The sequence below is a fragment of the Emys orbicularis genome, chromosome 3 (genome assembly GCF_028017835.1).
Source record: "Emys orbicularis isolate rEmyOrb1 chromosome 3, rEmyOrb1.hap1, whole genome shotgun sequence".
NCBI lineage: Eukaryota > Metazoa > Chordata > Testudines > Emydidae > Emys > Emys orbicularis.
The window spans coordinates 105,973,285-105,991,721 of NC_088685.1; the positions used below are offsets into that span (position 1 = coordinate 105,973,285).

Here is an 18,437-nt window from a genome sequence, read left to right on the forward strand (position 1 = left end):
GGTGTAGTCACAGGTGGGCTTGGGTGGCCATAGCCCATCCAATTAGCCCCAAGCCCACCAAAATCTGAGCCTTTATGAACACCCCACTCTCCTCTGCAACAAAAGCAGCAGATTGCTCCAGGGACTGAGGAAGGAGAGGGAGAACCTTCATTTCTGGGACTGTCTTCACTTCACACAGCTGTTCCAGATCAGTCAGTAACTGTTCTTGCCCTGTCTCTCCCCCCCACCAGCAACATGGAGGAAGGGTGCACACAACTAGGGGTTAGGGGAACACAATCCTCTGCAGGGACCTGTATGGGCTCCTCACAGCCCACACAGATTGGGGTGGGGGGAAGGGCTGCTGCCCAGGGCTGCAGGGGTCAGACCCAGGCCACTGCAGCTACAGGACAGAAGGGAACAGGAGCTGCTGCTTCTTCAGTGTGGGGAACAGCACATTACAGAAGCGGTACTGGAAAAACTGGGTAGCTGGGACAGGAAATGGGGCAAGGTGCCAGAGCCAAAGGGCCCAGCCAAGCTCTCAGGTCATTGCCTGTCCACCATAAGCTGGGGCCCACCCAAATTTCCATTCCTAGCTATGCCACTCATTTGTCTACTGTCAAAGCAGCAGGTTATTGGCAGACATGGGAATAGATTCCAGGAATTTTGATTTCCAATCATTTTATCTAGTTACAAGTCCACGATGCCTTCAGCCTCATCTTCATAGAGCCCATGGCCAAAAGAGGTAGTGTTGGGAGGCAAGGGTGGATGTTGTTCTCTTTCTAGAACTTACGTTTTTAAAACTGTGAATCTTTAGTATACCCTGTGAAAGGGAAGAAGAGTCTTTTTTTGAACCACTTTGTTACATCCACCAAAAGGGAAGATTTGGAGTTTAGTTTTGAGGAGGAAAGTCTGCACAGTGATAACCTGGTGCCAGAGAAATGGAATGTCGAATGCTCTGTCAACAAAAAGAGAGGCCAGGGAGGAAGCTGTGGTATAGGATCAACAGAAGCAGTTGCCCTGCTTCAACTAATGTACATACAGCACCACTGAACAGTAAGCTCCGATGGCTGCACAGCAGATGCAATGGTTTTAGCCTTTCAAGACTCAAGTCCAAACCTGTCAGCCAATCCGATGCCATCTGGCGATTTCACTAGTGGCTCTAGCCCCATTCCAAACTGGGCCTGTCTCCATTTTTCACTAGAAAAGGGAAAGTTCCTTACCAAGTCCTGAATGAAGAAGAGTTGAAGGACTATAGTTTTGTGAAGTTTGCCATGCTTGAATGGTTTGAAATAGTGGAAGAACTCTATCAGCATTATCATCAGACCAAGTCCATTTCTGGGCTGTTTCTCAATGATCACGAGACTTTGTTGCATAGACTTATAGACTTTAAGGCCAGAAGGGCCTTCATGATAATCTAGTCTGATCTCCTGCACATCGCAGGCCACAGAACCTCACCCACTCACTCCTGCAATAGACCCACAACCTCTAGCTGAGTTACTGAAATTCTCAAATCTTGATTTGAAGATTTCAACTCAGCAACCTGAAATCTTTAAATCAAACCAGCAAGAAACCCCTACCCCATGCTGCAAAGGGAGGTGAAAAACTCCAGGGTCTCGGTCATTCTGACCTTTGGGGAAATTCCTTACTGACCCCAAATATAGTATCCGCCCAGTTAGACCCTGAGTATGTGGGTGAGACCTACCAACTCAAAACCCTCCCCATCTGGTGTCCCATATCCGGCAGTTGGAGATATTTGCTAATAGCAGATGCAGATGGGCCTTATGCCATTGTAGGCAATCTCATCATGCCATCCCCTCCATAAATTTATCAAGCTAAGTCTTGAGACAAGTTTGGTTTTTTGCTCCCAGTACTCACTTTGGAAAGCTGTTCCAGAACTTCACTCCTCTGATGGTTAGAAATGTTCATCTTTAGAAAGCCTAAACTTGTTAATGGCCAGTTTACATCCATTTGTTCCTGTGCCAACATTAGCCCTTAATTTAAATAACTCCTCTCCCTCCCCGGTGTTCTCTCTCTATAAATACATCAGAGGGATAATCATATCCCCCCCTCAGCCTTTCGTTTGTTAGGCTAAACAAACCAAGATCCTTGAGTCTCCTCTCGTAAGGCAAGTTCTCCATTCCTCTGATCATCTTAGCAGCCCTTCTCTGTACCTGTTCCAGTTTGAATTAATCTTTCTTAAACATTGGAAACCAAAAATGCACACAGCATTCCAGATGCGGTCTCACCAGTGCCTTGTAAAATGGTAATAACACTTCCCTATCTCTACTGGAAATACCTCGCCTGATGTATCCTAGGATTGCTTTAGCCTTTTTCACAGCCGCATCACATTGGCAGCTCATAGTCAGCCTGTGTTCGACCTATACACCCAGGCCTTTCTCCTCCTTTGCCACTTACAACTGGTAAATCCCCATCTTACAGCTAAAATTCTTGTTGTTAGTCCCTAACTGCATGACCTTGCACTTTGCACTATTAAATTTCATCCTATTTCTATTACTCCAGTTTTCAAGGTCATCCAAATCTTTGTGTATGATATTCCACTTCTCCCCCACATTGGCAATACCTTGCAACTTTGTGTCATCTGTAAATTTTATCAACACATTTCCACTTTTTGTGCCAAGGTCATTAATAAAAATGTTAATGAAGTTTGATCTTAAGACAGATCCTTGAGGTACTCTTCTAGTAACCTCCCTCCGGCCTGACTGCTCACCTTTCAGTACGACCTGCTGTATTCTTCCCTTTAACTAATTCCTTACGCACCTTTTGATTCATGTATTAATCCCATCTTCTCCAGTTTCACGAATAATTTCCTTGCCAGTCATCCAGCTAGGGGAATACAAGGACCCCATAATGCCTGAGGTAGGCCACCATGATGGAGAAAACCTTGGTGAAGACCCTTGGAGCAGTGGTGATTCCAAATGAAAGGACCATGTATTGAAAATGGTGCAAGCTGACTGTGAACCTCAGGAACCATCTGTCGGTCAGATTAATGTCTGTGAAAATATGCATCCTGCGTATCAAGAGCCATAAACCACATGCCTTCTTCTAATGATGGGATGATTGCTGCTAATGTGACCATACTAAACTTGGGTTTGCAGTTGAAGCGATTATGGTGGCGGAGGTCCAGAATTGGCTTCCACCCGCCTTCCATTTTGGGTATCAGGAAGTAAGTTGAATAGAATCCCATCCCTGGGCATTCCAGAGGAACCCCCTCTTCTGCTCCTCTTTGTAGTAAGGAGTTCACCTCTAGGTCAGGATGCTGTTGCGAGAGGGGTCCCTGGATGAGGTACCATGATGAACTCTATCATATGACATTTAGCAAGCACTTGTCCATCGTTATTAGATTCCAACCTGGTAAGAAGAGTGCTAGATGACCCCAGAAGGGAGAGGGGTGGTTGTATGGCAGTTGGCAAGGTGGTTGAAGGCTCTCTAGAGTTCCTCAGAAATCTCTCTCCTGTGAGGGTTGCATCTGGGAGGAGGAAGGCTGTGAGGGCGGACGCTGAGGATGAGATCTTTGAGTCTTTTGATGCTTCCATGGTGGTTCATAAGGCCTCTGATGGGAAAACTGGGAGATTCTGTAATGCTGTGTGGGTGGTAGAATTTACATTTTGGCGCAGGTGTGTAAATACCCAAAGAACAAAGTGTAGCTCTTGAATAACTGAGGGTTTGAAGGGAATTGTCCATTTTCTGTTTGAAAAGATGGGATTCATCAAAAGGGTGGTCTTCAGCGGTATTTTGTATCTCCCTGGGAAAACCAGAAGAATGGAGCCACGATTGCCTCTGCATGATTACGCCTGTGGCCAGAGAGCGCGATGAGGTATCTGCCGCATCCACTGGTGATTGAAGTGATGTCCTTGCTACTAATTTCCCCTTTTCTATTATTGCCTGGAAGCAGGCCCAGTCTTCTTGTGGCAGTTTTTCAGCAAAGTCCTCCAGTTTGCTGTAATTCAGGAAATTGTATTTGGCAAATAATGCCCGATAATTCAAAATCCTCAATTGAAGACTGGCTGAGGGGAAGATCTTGCGGCTCAAAAGGTCTAACTGCTTGCCCTCCTTATTGGATGCGGTGGAGCATGGGTGCTGTTGTCTAGCCCATTTCACTGTCGCCGGACAAGTGAATTGGGAGGGAGAGAAAAGAAACTCAGCTCATTTAGCTGGTACATAGTAGTATTTTTCTGCCCCCTTGGCATGTGGCCAGCATATGCCAAACCGTTCTAGCTGGCTCAAGGACGGCATTGTTGATAGGCAGAACAACTCCACACAGCACCAATGAGTGAAGTATGTCCAGCAGCTTATGCTGAGTGTCTTGGATCAGGGGAATGTGCAGCTGCCACTCTACGCAGGAGAACTTGGCATTGGCAGTAGTCCTCAGGAGGTGGGGGAGATGCCGAAGCCACTGCCACATCAGATGAGGATGATAGGAATCTTTCCTGCTTCAATGGCACTGTCAGAACCAGACTGGGCAGCTCTTCTTTTATCATTGGTTCCAAGCATCTATCTGAAGGTGCCTGAGACAGGGAGATAGGCAAAGTTTCCCTTACAGAACAGATAGGTTCTGAGGGTGGGTATTGGGGCCAGGGTTCCCAATAGGGCTGAATGACGGATCCAGAGGACGTTGTAGCGGGCCGCATGGTATGGGGAACCAGTGACTCCATGGCAGCTGGAGTGGAATATATTGCCATGATATAGAAGACCTCCATTGGTACTCGTATGGACGGGAGGGGATGGATGGTCCCTGCCTCTCATCCAACTTCTCCGAAGACAAAAATTCGGAGACCAGTTCCATCGGCAGTAACAGCAAAGCCGGCGGAAGTATGTACATCACAGGAGCAGGGGGCAAGGGGTGCTTCAGCTGTGGTATGTCCTGAGCAAGAGATATATTCTCTTGGAAGTAGACGGTCACAGAAGGCGTAAAGACTTCGGCTTTCCCAGGGCAAACAATTCCTGGGGCTCTGGCCCTTTTCCTGACCTCCCTGGAGTGAAGGGTACTCTTTCTGTCCCCAAAACCAGTAAAGGAGGGTGGTCTTCCCCAGAGTGGGTGGCTTTCGAACTCTGAGGGACGCCGATGTTGATGGTGTGTGCAGTTTGGTACCTGATACTGGTGGATTGGTTGGACTGTGCGGTCTTTTTTTGTGTTTGTGTGCTTTAGAGTGTGCTCACTCCCCATGACTGGAACTCGTCGAGGGAGCGTCCTCTTTCTTAGGTTTGGAGGAATAGTTACTGACATGCTTATGTGCATGCTTCCTTACTTACCAACTAGGCCCCAGCGTGGGGTTAATAGTGGTGGTACTGCCAGTGCTGGACTCTGACTCCGTAGCCGGTGGCACGCTCCTGGCTGTCTCAGGCTGATGTACTGGGGGGTTGCCCTGCCTGGGTCCGAATGAGGTCTCATGGTGACTTCCATAAGGTGCTTCCAGATGCGGAGAGCGTCTACTTGAAAGCGTCTGAGATGAGGAGATATGGGTATGGCTGGGGAAGGACTGGTAGATACTGCAGCTAGATGCAATGTACGCTTCTCCCAAGCAGTAGAGGCAGTGTTGATGTTCACTGCTGACCGAGAAGGAACATGGGCAGGAGGTGCAGATTTTAAAGCCTGGGGTCTTCCGCATAGTCCAGAACCCACACGTGGGTTGGGGGGAAGGAGGGGAGTGTTTACTCAGAAACAAATCTCCCAAAGTCCCAATACTACTCCTACCATAAACTACTAAAAACTACTATATAAACAGTAAAATACTCTAAAATTAACTATGTACAACTATGTATTTTTAGAAGTGTGTCACACACAAGAAGACACTGATCAAGACCATGCAGCAATGAGAAGGAACTGGAGACGTGATCAGTCCACCCTGCCCTTTCTTACCTCAGATGAAATCATGAGGTGAGCCATGGGTGCGTGCGTGGACCAATGGACTATACTACTTTCAAATTCTCTGGCTCCAGACACATGGTGTGCATACAAAAACCCTCAGTGGAATATAATAGGTACCATCACTTGAAGTAGTAGTAGTAATGGTTCAAAAATGGAGAGACTGTAAAGGGACATGTTAATTTAAGGTATGGGCAGCTGCTGGTGAGGAGAAATCTATTACTCTATTTCCCCCTCCCCCCGTGTAGGTTATTCCTCCTATATCTTTTGTGTTTACAGTGTAGAGAGGTAAGCCCACGTGACAAATATGTAATTACAGACAGGAGAACAGACGCATCAACTTTTGTTGGAATGACTGACCAACTACCATCCTTTGAAGGAACTGGAAGCACTTCTGTGCCATCCTTGATGTAGAAACAATCCCATCACTCCTTTCAACGAGCAAAAATAGACTATTTGGCAGCATAAATAAATCTTCCTTATAATACAGTGTGATCTCTCAGAAGTTCTGTCAATATCTGCCAGTCCAAAAACCACAGATGAGAGGCTAGGAATGCATGGGTTTATCTAGGGAATGCCCCATGAGGAGGTATCCGAGAATCTAAAGAAATGGAAGCAGTCAGAATCAGCCTTTGACCTCAGGGTTTGAGACCAGATCCTATTGATCAACAAGAACCACCAATAAGCTCATTACAGCCTAGGGTGGATTTGGAGGACATAGCTGGAGTCCTTGTGCAGGTATTCCATTGTTTCAGACCCTAAAAGGCCTGGTGGTTGGGTTCTGAGCATCTTCAAAGTGAAACTTGCATACCATGTGGAAAAGGCAGGGGTTTCTAAAAATGTTGCTTCATTCCTTCAGTTATAGTCCTGACAATAACAACATAATGGTGAAAGGTGGTGAATAAAAAATTCAAATTCTGAGATAGTTAAAGAAAAAAGCAAAATTACATGTTTACTCCCTATAAATGAGAGTGTTTTTCATCTTTTTTATACACACACACACAATCAAATATCCTTAAAATGACATTTTACCATTATCAGCAATTGCCTATAGATAACCTTCAGTTTCTCTCACTGCTAAGGTTTAGCACACATGCTACACTGCCCACAATGCATCACAACAATGAAAATTAAACAGCTTGGTTTTTAAAACAGTGGCCTCTTCATGTGCAATGCTCTATAAGGAAATACATGAGCATGCATTTTTCAAGCACTCACATAAAAGAGCAAATGGGTTTTACATATGAAAAGACCATCATCTTGGCACACAGATAAAAGAATCCATAAAATGCATATACAGGTGTTAGGGTTTGAAAAATGTGTGCACAGACATGTGTGTATACCAGGGACAGATGAGGTCCCTTTAAAAACTAGCCGTAGGTGTACTTTGTTGTTTGCCCAATTTCAAAAACTAAGGGCCAAATCCAGGCATCCAGCACGCAGCCCAAATAGTAGGCATCTCCCATACCAAACTGACTACAGCCCTAATATACTCTGCCTCAGGTGGTGGCGGTGGTGGTGGTAAGACTGGAGGGAGCCATGCAGAAGTGCATCCTCTTTCCCCATCCACCTTATGCTCATTCCCATGAAGGGAGTCCCCGTTCAAACCTGAAATTTATACTGTGCAGAGGGTGTGTACTCCATTGCAGAGCCCCTGGGCAGTGAAACTTCACTGCTTCCACTGCCAAGAGCAGCTGGATTTGTCTCAAAGCATTATCTTGTATTTCCTGCCTCGTGGCTCTCTAGCTTCAGAAAATGTATAGTGGCTCTATTTTCAAAGGACTAAAAGTAGTTAACAGGATCTCTCAGTTAAGACCGAATTAAATTTGGTTCTTTTAGTATAACACATAATTGAAAAAATAAGGGCATTTTCAGGCCAAATAATTTTTGGCAGATTAGTTCTACAATGCTACGTCATACCCTGATTTCGCAACCTACATCCATTGCTGCCAAACAGAGAGTAATGCTTCATTTAATCCGCACCCTTGTATAATTTTGGCTGAGAGTACTTCCTTTACCCTGAAGGTACAGCAGTAATTATCCTAACATATACCAATTTCACATAAATATAAATGATGTTCTCTTGATAAAGTTTTTAGAGTCTTCAAAGACTGCTGTTATTGTGCTCTGTATTTAGTGTAGTTTTCAGTCAAAGATTGTAATTAATATGCCTAGGAGTAACATGAAAAAGAACACATAATAGAGGAACGTGCATACCCTTGATCTCAGTATAAACAAATACACCGAGCTACACTGAGCTGAACTAGAAAATGCAAACTATTCTGACATTTATATTTATAACATCTAATCAATCAGCCAGAGGAAACTGGATAAGCAACTTTTTAAAACAGAATAAACAGATTGTTCTCATTAGTACAGTAACAGACACAAAAATAATTAACTTTATTCTTATTGGATGTCAAAACATTTTTGTGGTTAGATAAGTCTACTTATGAAGATCTTGGGTTTTCAAATTAAATATTATATAATTCATTTTTACAATTCTTTTTATATATTGAAACACTTATAGTGTTAATTTGTTAGTCTCTAAGGTGCCACAAGTACTCCTGTTCTTTTTGCGGATACAGACTAACACGGCTGCTACTCTGAAACTTATAGTTATAATACTCCAGAGCTAGGGCCTGTATTCATGCCCTAGGCCAGATCCTGGACCCCAATATAGCTATTTTGTGCTGCTCCAGGGGCCACAGAGCAGGCTTATTTGGCTCCCTGGAGACTCTCACTCTTGGCCATTCCCACTCAGAGCCCCTGGGATCAGAGGCATGGCAGGGGAAGAGGGTCATGGCCAGGGCATTTGTCCAAACAAATTCTTGGGAGCCATTAAAGCTGGATATAATTCAGAGAATCCCAGAGGCTGCTCTAAATTACACTAGGCACTGAACCGGCCCTCAGCAGCTTCAGTATCAGGGTAGCATAAACAGATCTTGGCTGCATCTGAGGATTAATGTGTTTAATTCCCCCTGAAATCAATGAGAGTTTTGTGTACAAAAATTCTGCAGGATGTTGCCCCCAAAATGTAAATGGTATGGGAAAAAAGGGACTAGACATACATTAACGGTGGGAGGCAGTATGTGGGCAGGGAGAGGTTTTAAGAAAATTAAGTTTTCTTTTTGTTCAACATTTTCAGTTTTTTTTCTTTTTGATGAAAAATTCAAAACAAAATTTTGGACTGAAACAAAAAAGTTTCATATGTTTAGGGAATGGGGTGGGTGTGTCTCCTTTCTCTTACTTCTTTTCCTGGCAGGAAAAGTGAGAGAAAAGTTAAAATGTGAAATAAAGTAACACTTCAACAAAGAGCCTGATCTTCAGCTGAGGATATTAGCCTTTTAATAAGTGCTTTATGGCTCTACTCAATTCTTTTTATAAAAACATAAGAAAAAAAACATGATTTTTTGGAAGACACATCAAATTTCTTATCCAAATCCTTTTTGAATGAAAAGTTTAAAGTGACTTGGTGCAGTTTTACAGTTAAAATTAAAATCCAGTCTATGTAAAGAGTTGGAGAAGGATATTATCTAAAATAGGTTGTAAATCAGGGCCAAATAAGCAACTGGAATAATATTAACAAAAGCGTAGAGACTAAAGTGGAAATATATGCTTACTAACATAATGTGATTGTTTTCTAACTAGCCTCTCTGATATCAGGACTGTATTTATTTATTTAGGTTTAAACCCTGAAAAGGAAGAAGAGACAGAGAGACGCCATGAAATCAAGTAGGGACTTCACCATTGCTACTGGTTTTATGTGGAAGATCTCACATACTACAGAGATGGTTAGCAGTATAAATCTCTAAGAGAAGATAAAATCATGAGAGCTGGCAACACTGCAATAATCATCAAGGATTCTAACATACATATTAGTTATGAACGGTAAGCATATTTGCATAGGTGTGGGATTTTGTAACAAATCTTTCACCTTCCCCCTACAAGAAAGAGAAAATTTGAGATTTGGTGGGTATTTAAATCAATGTAGAATCTGAATGTTCTTTTCTGGTATCCTTTATTTATAGCTGTAAGATTTTGATTTTACAGTTTATCTGAGACCATAATAAAAAATATATTTTTTAAGTAGTCCATCAAATATAATGGAGGGTTTAACTGCAATAGTCAGCTCTGCTAATATCTTCAGAGAGAAAGAAAGAGTCCTTTGAAGCTGCTTTCGCTTTCTTTAGCTGGAAAACCCCCTTGACTATCAGCTGTGTTAACTGAGAGAAACAGTCTAATTGTTCTCATCTTTGCCAACGTGTTTTTTTTAAATACAAGAACCATCATGTTCCTAACACAGATGTAATTTATTTTTAAGAGCAGGTTTAATCCATTGTTTTCAATGAAGACGGTATTTTAGTGAAACTATCTGGGCAGTATTTTCAGTCAAACAGCGATCTCTCACAAAGCCAGTGTTAATTATTAGGCTAATTACTAATTGTAATAGGCCCAATTTTGATGTTCTTATATAGTCTTTGCTCAGCAAACTCCTGAACTGAATGGAAGGTATAGAATTCAATGGGGGATACCTGAGGATATCAAGATTGGGCCCATTTTTTATTTTTAAAATTGTGCTATAGACATAAAAGGTACTTTAGAGGTCAATAGGAAGGTGAAGTCTCTGTCCAGAGATGCTTACAATTTAAAATGAGACAGGTAAATAAAAACTATTAGGGAGTTAATTGTTCTCTAGGGAGTGAAAGTTTAAAAGCTGGGGGCGTTGTTTCTTTCTTAGTTAGTTTTTTAAAAGTAATGACCAAGATAATGGGGCAGCATGGAAGACAGTACAAAGATGAGAACATGATAAGGAAATGAAGGGTGTGATTAAGAGGGAAGGGCTTGGATAGTACAAAGTGCAGGAAGGTGGGATGAGATAATATCAACACTGAGATATGTGGAGGAGCAGAGTTGTGCAGAGTGAGGAAGGCAAGTAAAAGGAGTCTGCACTTGACTGCAAAAGGCAGGCATTAAAGAAGTTCTTTAAAGCTTTCATGTACATCTAGCATAGTTCACGGAATCTCTCTCCTATTACTCAACAAGGAAATTCCATTTACTCTGCACACAGCAAAGGCCCAAGAACAATAAGAAGCTTTACTCCATTGCTACTCTGTGGATTTGGAGTTGGGGAAATCCCCTTCAATCCAGGCTACTTGCGCCTGGTGAGAGAACAGAATTTAGCCATGAAAAAGCAGCTGCTTTAGTAGTGTGCACATCTTCTAGGGGCTCTTATAAAGAGTTTTTGGCAAAAGTGTTAAAGTACATGGGTATTTTTTTAAAAAAAAGATAATTCACAGGCCACTGGAATAGCCATCCATGAAGAAGTCAGAATTGCTGTGCAACAGACCGTAGTCCCCCACGAGATTAGCATGATATGGCCAGATAAATCACATATCAGAGAACATAATCTGACTGACAAACTATGGGGAAGGAAGGAAGTCACAGCTAAAGTACAGGACTGGGAGTCAGGAAACCTATGTTCTTTTCCAGTGGTTCTCAAACTGTGGGTCCAGGACCCCAAAGTGGGTCACGACCCCGTTTTAATGGGGTCACCAGGGCTGGTTTAGACTTCCTGGGGCCCGGGTCCAAAGCCCGAGCCCCACCACCCGCGACTGAAGCCCAACGGCTTCAGCCCTGGACGGTGGGGCTCAGGATACAGGCCCCGGGGCTTTGGCCTGCCCACACGGGGCGGCGGAGCTCGGGCAGGCTCAGGCTTTGGACTCCGCTCCTGGGGTCGTGTAGTAATTTTTGTTGTCAGAAGGGGGTCGCGGTGCAATGAAGTTTGAGAATCCCTGTTCTATTCCTATCTCTGACAAGCTTCCTGTTGAATGTAGGGAAATTGCTTAATCTCTCAGTGACTCTGTTTCCCCATCTGTAAAATAGAATAATAGGACTGGATGGGACCTCGAGAGGTCATCTAGTCTAGTCCCCAACACTCATGGCAGGAACTAAGTATTATCTAGACCATCCCTGACAGGTGTTTGTCCAACCTCCTCTTAAAAATCCCCAATGATGGAGATTGCACCACCTCCCTAGGCAATTTATTCCAGTGCTTAACCACCCTGACAGTTAGGAAGTTTTTCCTAATGTCCAACCTAAACCGCCCTTGCTGCAATTTAAGCCCATTACTTCTTGTCCTATCCTCAGAGGTTAAGAAGAACATTTTTTCTCCCTCCTCCTTGTAACACCCTTTTATGTACCTGAAAACTGTTATGTCCCCCATGTTTTCTCTTCTCCAGACTAAACAAACCCAGTTTTTTCACTCTTCCCTCAGAGGTCATGTTTTCTAGACCTTTAATAATTTTTGTTGCTCTTCTCTGGACTTTCTCCAGTTTGTCCACAACTTTCCTGAAAGGTGGCGCCCAGAACTGGACCCAATACTACAGTTGAGGCCTAATCAGCGCAGAGTAGAGCGGAAGAATTACTTCTCGTGTCTTGCTTACAACACTCCTGGCTAATACATCCCAGAATGATGTTCACTTTTTTTTGCAACAGCGTTACACTGTTGACTCATATTTAGCTTGTGGTCCACTATGACCCCTAGATCTCTTTCCGCAGTACTGCTTCCCAGGCAGTCATTTCCCATTTTGTATGTGTGCAACTGATTGTTCCTTCCTAAGTGGAGTGCTTTGCATTTGTCCTTATTGAATTTCATCCTATTTACTTCAGACCATTTCTCCAGTTTGTCCAGATCATTTTGAATTATAACCCTTTCCTCCAAAGTATTTGCAACCCTTCACAGCTAGGTATTGTCCGCAAACTTTATAAGTGTACTCTCTATGCCATTATATAAATCATTGATGAAGATATTGAACAGAACCAGACCCAAAACTGATCCCTGTAGGACCCCATTCGTTATGGGAATAAGAACATTTACATACACCATATAGGTGCTGTGACATTTATTACATTAATGTTTGTGAAGATCCACAAATATTAAACATTACTTAGGAGTCAAGTATATTACATTATATGTGAGGATAGAGGAGAGAAACTCTCAAATACTGTATTTGCTGGCTAATCAACAGATGGATTAGTTTTGAATGAGACCTTTCTATCCAGCCCTATGACTATCATATCCATGACACAGGTTAGGGACAAAAGACCATAATCAAGGAAAGTCTCTAAAATGGTTACAAGGACAAAAATTATTATTATTGTTGGTTTGGAATTTTTAGCAATGCATTGTTTGAGAATGTTTAACCTAAAATATGACACTAATTGCTTATTTTTCAATAGTTATGCACTGTCTGGGGAATATGGAGCAATTTCACAAATTTAGCAATAGACATTTCACAAATTTTTGACCAATACGTGTAAGGAAGAGCTACAGCACAAAAGGAAATCCCCAATTAATGTAAAATAATGAAGAGAAGGAAAAAGGCTGTGAAGGGAAAAAAAACTGGCAAGTACAAGAAAGGGATCTTTCCTCTTCATTTAAGAAATGTTCAGGAAGGTATGAACACAAAGATAAGCTTACGTGACATTTCTAATAATCCAAGTTAGCTCTTACAGCAGTAGATTTAGTAAAGGAAAAGGGATATTTCAGAAGATAAACTGCATTGAACAATATTTTCAGTGTCTTATGAACAAAGACTTGCCTTCAATGGTAGAGATATATATCCTTTCTGTGTATCATTGTTCTTGCAAGAACATATTTACTGTGGCCAATTCAAGAATAGAATTGTTAAGTTTTTGTACAAAAGAAGAATTTATGCAGCTTCTCAAAATTTTGATAAAATATGAGATGATCTGTGTGAGGGGTATACAAACCCCCCAAAGGGCTGGAAAGGGTTCAAGGACAGTACTGGGCCCAGGTAGCCCCATCCCTCCAGCCCTGCAGAGCATGCTCCAACTGGAGACATGGTTGAAAAGGGAGCAACCCAACTCAGAAGGGAGAGGCTGGAGAGAAAGACAGACCTACGCTGAAGGCTCCTGGCAAAAGGAGCCGAAGAAACCTCCCTGTGGGAACAGGACTATATGCTGAGGCTGATTGGGGCTGATGGTTTGACTTCTATTTCCTTTTCCTTATCTGGGACCAGAAGCTGAGGGAGAAAAGCAACAGTAGGAAGTAACCCAGGAAGGGTAACTCAGAGGGCCCCTTGGAGGCCAAACACTGCTGACCCTCCTAGGGCTCTGGGTCGGAGCCTGCTGGAATAGGCAGGCCCGGGCTCTTGTACCACTGCCTTCACAACAGGGTGAGTGTTAACCACTAGGCCATCCAGCCCACAAGGACCCTATTACAATATCACATACTCATGTCACTATATCCATGACACAGAGTATGTGGTAGGGGGTTACTGATATTCTCTGTTAGTGTGACTTTTGGAGGAGAAGAGGGGAGGGAGACTAATGCATATTTTTATTCTTATTGTGGCTTGTAAAAAGCTTCAGAGTGTCCTCCTTTGCCTCAGCTCCTGACTCTAAACAAACATGACATCAAGTATGGTAGCACTAGAAGCTCCAGCATGCCAATTATTTCCAGAGCAATAATGTAAACACTACAAAAACTGACTTTCCGCCCAGAAGGGTATTAGGGTTTGTGTCAGAAAAGGCTTAAGATGACCAAATGCATGTGGAAAAAAAGCTGAAATTGCTACATGTATGGTAACTTGTTGAGTACATCTACTAAAATTGCTAGGGGACACTTGGATAAAAAAACTGTAGCAGTACTAGTTTCCTTTTTTACAGCAATAAAAAAGAATATTCATAGCTACTTCTGCAAGATCTTGCAAGCTCAAGACAAATCCTTAGTATTACCTCCATTGTCACTAACCATAAGGTGGAACACCCAGCTGTTTTCTACTATCGGGAGCAACTGGATGGTCTTCAAAGTAGAGATGGCTGCATGTGCCAATGCTGCAATTTGGTCTTCATCACAAAACATCTGAATAACATTAGTAATATATGTAGTAGAACATGCAGCTACACTAACCAAATGCTTAAAAAGAACTCTTTGTCAATGTACTTAAGCATGTACTTAAGTGCTTTGTTGCATTGAGGCTATAGTGACCATCAGGAATTCTTCTTTGAGGATTACATCTCCACTGTCTCAAAAGGGAGAGTCCCCCTGTGTATTCTCAGTACTAAATTCAAATCTCATGAAGGTCTGTTTGTCAAGGAGTTCTGGCGGAAAGAGGAATACTGGAGGGGAAACGTGGACTAGGCCCTTGAGCAAACTTTTCATAGTCAATGAACACTAAGGATCCCTGTTATAAGAGGATGATTTGCTGCTCCAAATAATTTGAGTAGCCAGAGTAGATCCTGACTTTTAAAAAGATAGTACACAGTCAGGAATACAAGGGAATCAGGGAAACACAGGTTCTATGAGCCTGCTGCATGCTCATATCTCCATTTTAGTCCAAATTCCAAAATATTCAAAACTAAAACTAAACTAACAGTAAGAGCTACACTGAAAGAAACTAGTATCTTTCTTCATACTTGCTAGCTGGTGGTGAAAAATAAACTACATGAGTGAAACTTTTTCCTTATACTTCTATGAAAATAATTCTAACATAGTGCTACAAACATAGTAATGCAGCTTTGAAACTGAAAATATGGGTGTCACTTAGGATTCTCACGGGAAACTCCATTTTGTCTATGCAGCCCATAATCTTTCTAAGGTGGTTTTTCCAGGAATCTTTATTTTTTGGTTGTTCCAATTGTATATTTGAAAGATACTTTAGAAGCATATCTTCTGTAGTGTTGTATTTTCTCAGCTTTACTTGCCTCACAAAGAATGTTCTGCATTTAAGGAAGGTGCTGAAGCATAGTCGGTTTTGGAAACAATAGGACTGTTGACAAACATGCATGCACAGTGGTAGCACACATTCATGGTTTATCGTTCTATGTAAGAAGCCATTGTCAACACATTTATCTTGTGTTTCTGTCTAAAGGAAGATACAGGACAGTATAGTTTGGGTGCTATTATTTACTGAGTTTCTGTCTAAAGGAAGATACAGGACAGTATAGTTTATTATTATTATTATTTACTGTGTTTCTGTCTAAAGGAAGATACAGGACAGTATAGTTTGGGTGCTATTATTTACTGAGTTAATTACAGCCTAGATTTAAAGTGTATGCTTATTTTCTTGAAAGGGCCATTCTACTAAATTTAAATGTTCATTCCATGAGATGAAATATTAATACTTACTGCTTTTATGAGATCTTCATATTTGCAAAGCACTGAACAAATATTAATTAGCCTCACCATATACCTGTGAGGGAGGTAGTTATCACTGTTTTACTGATAAGGAAACTGAAAGCTTAACTGACAAAGCCAAAGTCACACAGCAAATCAGTGGCAGAGGCAAATTAGAACTTCATCTCCCAGTTCCTACACCTGTGTGGTCAGTCCTTTAGTTCACACTAGGAAAAAGCATATCAATCAATATTCTGACTGGAAATATTCTGATTCAAGCCATAATTATTAGTGCCTCTTTTTTAGCTAATTTTATATAACAACGGAACCCATTTATCTTACTCTACCAAACTACATTAAACATTTTTTTTAAAAAGCTCAATTTCCTGTTTCTATCTCATTATATGGTACCCTTTTTTCTTCTATCTCCCAAAGTTACAAAATAAAATCGCTTAAACTAACATACTTTGTGTTTGTACATTACCTAGTACAATTGGGCCACATTCTTGGTTAGTCCTTAAAATAGGATTAATAACAACAACCACCACCTAACAGTTTTATATATCATTCTAACAGGCACTCCAAACAAACATCAAATATGCTGTTTTGCAATAAATTATTATTGTGATCACAATTGCAATTTGAAACCAAGATGTAAGAATTTCAGGAAGCATACAATTCTGTTGCTTCAAGTCTTTTTTCTGAAGTCTGTAGATTCATTTAAGCTTTTTTTTAAAATGCTGTTTTTAAACCTGATAGGCTTTGTATTAACACCCCTGTAAATAGTCCATTCCCAATTTGTAGACAAAACTGTTATTCTCCCTTCTCCTTTTTCAACAATTATGCATTTTAAAATGTGATTGCTCATTTAATAGTGTTTGTTGTGTTTAAAGTACTTTGACACAAAAGATGATAAAAACTAACTCTTTATACTAAAAACTTAGCATAACAATAATAAGTGTCCAACTGACGAAAAACAGTTTGAGGTAATGGTTTAAATATTGCATTGTATAAGCAATGGTACATATGACATCTTGACTACTACATGAAGTATTGCATACTAAACTTGATTAATATAACAAAGGAAAAAATACTCATCAACTAAAACAGTACGCATACATTAGAGACAGTAATCAAATTAGGAACGAGGCTCACCGTTTTGAGACGTGAAAGGACACTGAGGAATCAGTGAAGTGCCCAGAGTACTTGGCAGCCTTAACTTGGAGTGTGGCGAGAGCAGTGATGGAGCCGGAAGCATGAGATTTGAGCTGGTCTGTAATAGGAAAGGCAAATCAGAAAATAAGTTGTAATTTCCTGGGTTACTTACTGATGCAAGAACTAGATGAGAAGTATTTACTTACCATAAATAATTATTAAATTCTAGATAGAATGAGTGTCACATTGAGGGCAAAAGAGCAATTTAAATTGTTTGCTTTTTTGGAGAAAAATATTTGGGAACAGAAAGTTGAAAAACTATTGGTGGTTTGAAATGTAAATGAAAGCTTAAATGCTTAACAAAAAAACTGAGTAGTGAAAAACTGATAGAATAAAAAAATCCTCCACAATACAGAAAGAAATATAATGTACAGTTGTTTATATGGGTAATAACTCTTATTCATATTGGCCTATCAAACTATCTGTATGCTAGACCAAATTCAGATATGAAAAAGAACACTTAATTTTAGTATTTTAAATTACATTGTGTCTAAATAGAGTACTTATGAGGAAAGGGTTAAAACATAGTCATAGAGAAAATTATTCTTTGCAAATTGTGCAACATATTTAGACCAAAACACCAGTTACTTCCTTTATGAAGACTACACAAAAGCCACCTGTAGCACACATACTTATTTCCATAATGACACAGATAACATAGCTGAAATCTGATTTGCTATAGAGGTTCTTTGCATATATGCAGTTACCACAAATACAAACCCTTCTCAAACTATTCCTAATGTGTTATCCTAGATAACACATGTAAAATATATTAAGACAATTTGAGGCATTTACATGATCAAACAAAACATTTTCTTATAAATTACACCTATTGTCACTGACTGCCTTTGATCATACTGTCAAACTGGTGGGAAAATATAGTCATAAAATATCTGCAACAAAATTCACTGAGTTTCCTTTAAATAAAATCAGTGTAATTAGCTGAAATTGTTTTTTTCCCCAGTAACATATATAAAAACAAAAAACAAACAAAAAAGCCAAGAAGTATGTTATCAAGCATGTTCACTTAGGGTTTAATCCAAAGCCCATCACAATGGAAGGCCAGGTAAATGGAAATCTTTCTTGTGACTTCTGTGGGTTTTCGATCAGGCACTTAAACTTTAGTTGTGGAGAAAAATTATAACATATTTAAGCCTACTTCTATTTTAATTAGTCTCTAAATTCTATTTAAAGAAATGAAGCCAATTACAAGAA

The 18,437-nt window shown here is 40.9% G+C and overlaps 1 protein-coding gene across 1 annotated transcript in view; it reads right to left on the minus strand.

Annotated features, from left to right (window-relative positions):
• The window catches only part of AHI1 (Abelson helper integration site 1), a 181,197-nt gene that overhangs the window by 75,905 nt on the left and 86,855 nt on the right, over positions 1-18,437 (minus strand). Inside the window, exon 19 of the mRNA XM_065401145.1 lies at positions 17,163-17,280. Coding sequence (XP_065257217.1) covers positions 17,163-17,280 — 118 coding nt within the window. The remainder of the gene's footprint in view (positions 1-17,162; positions 17,281-18,437) is intronic.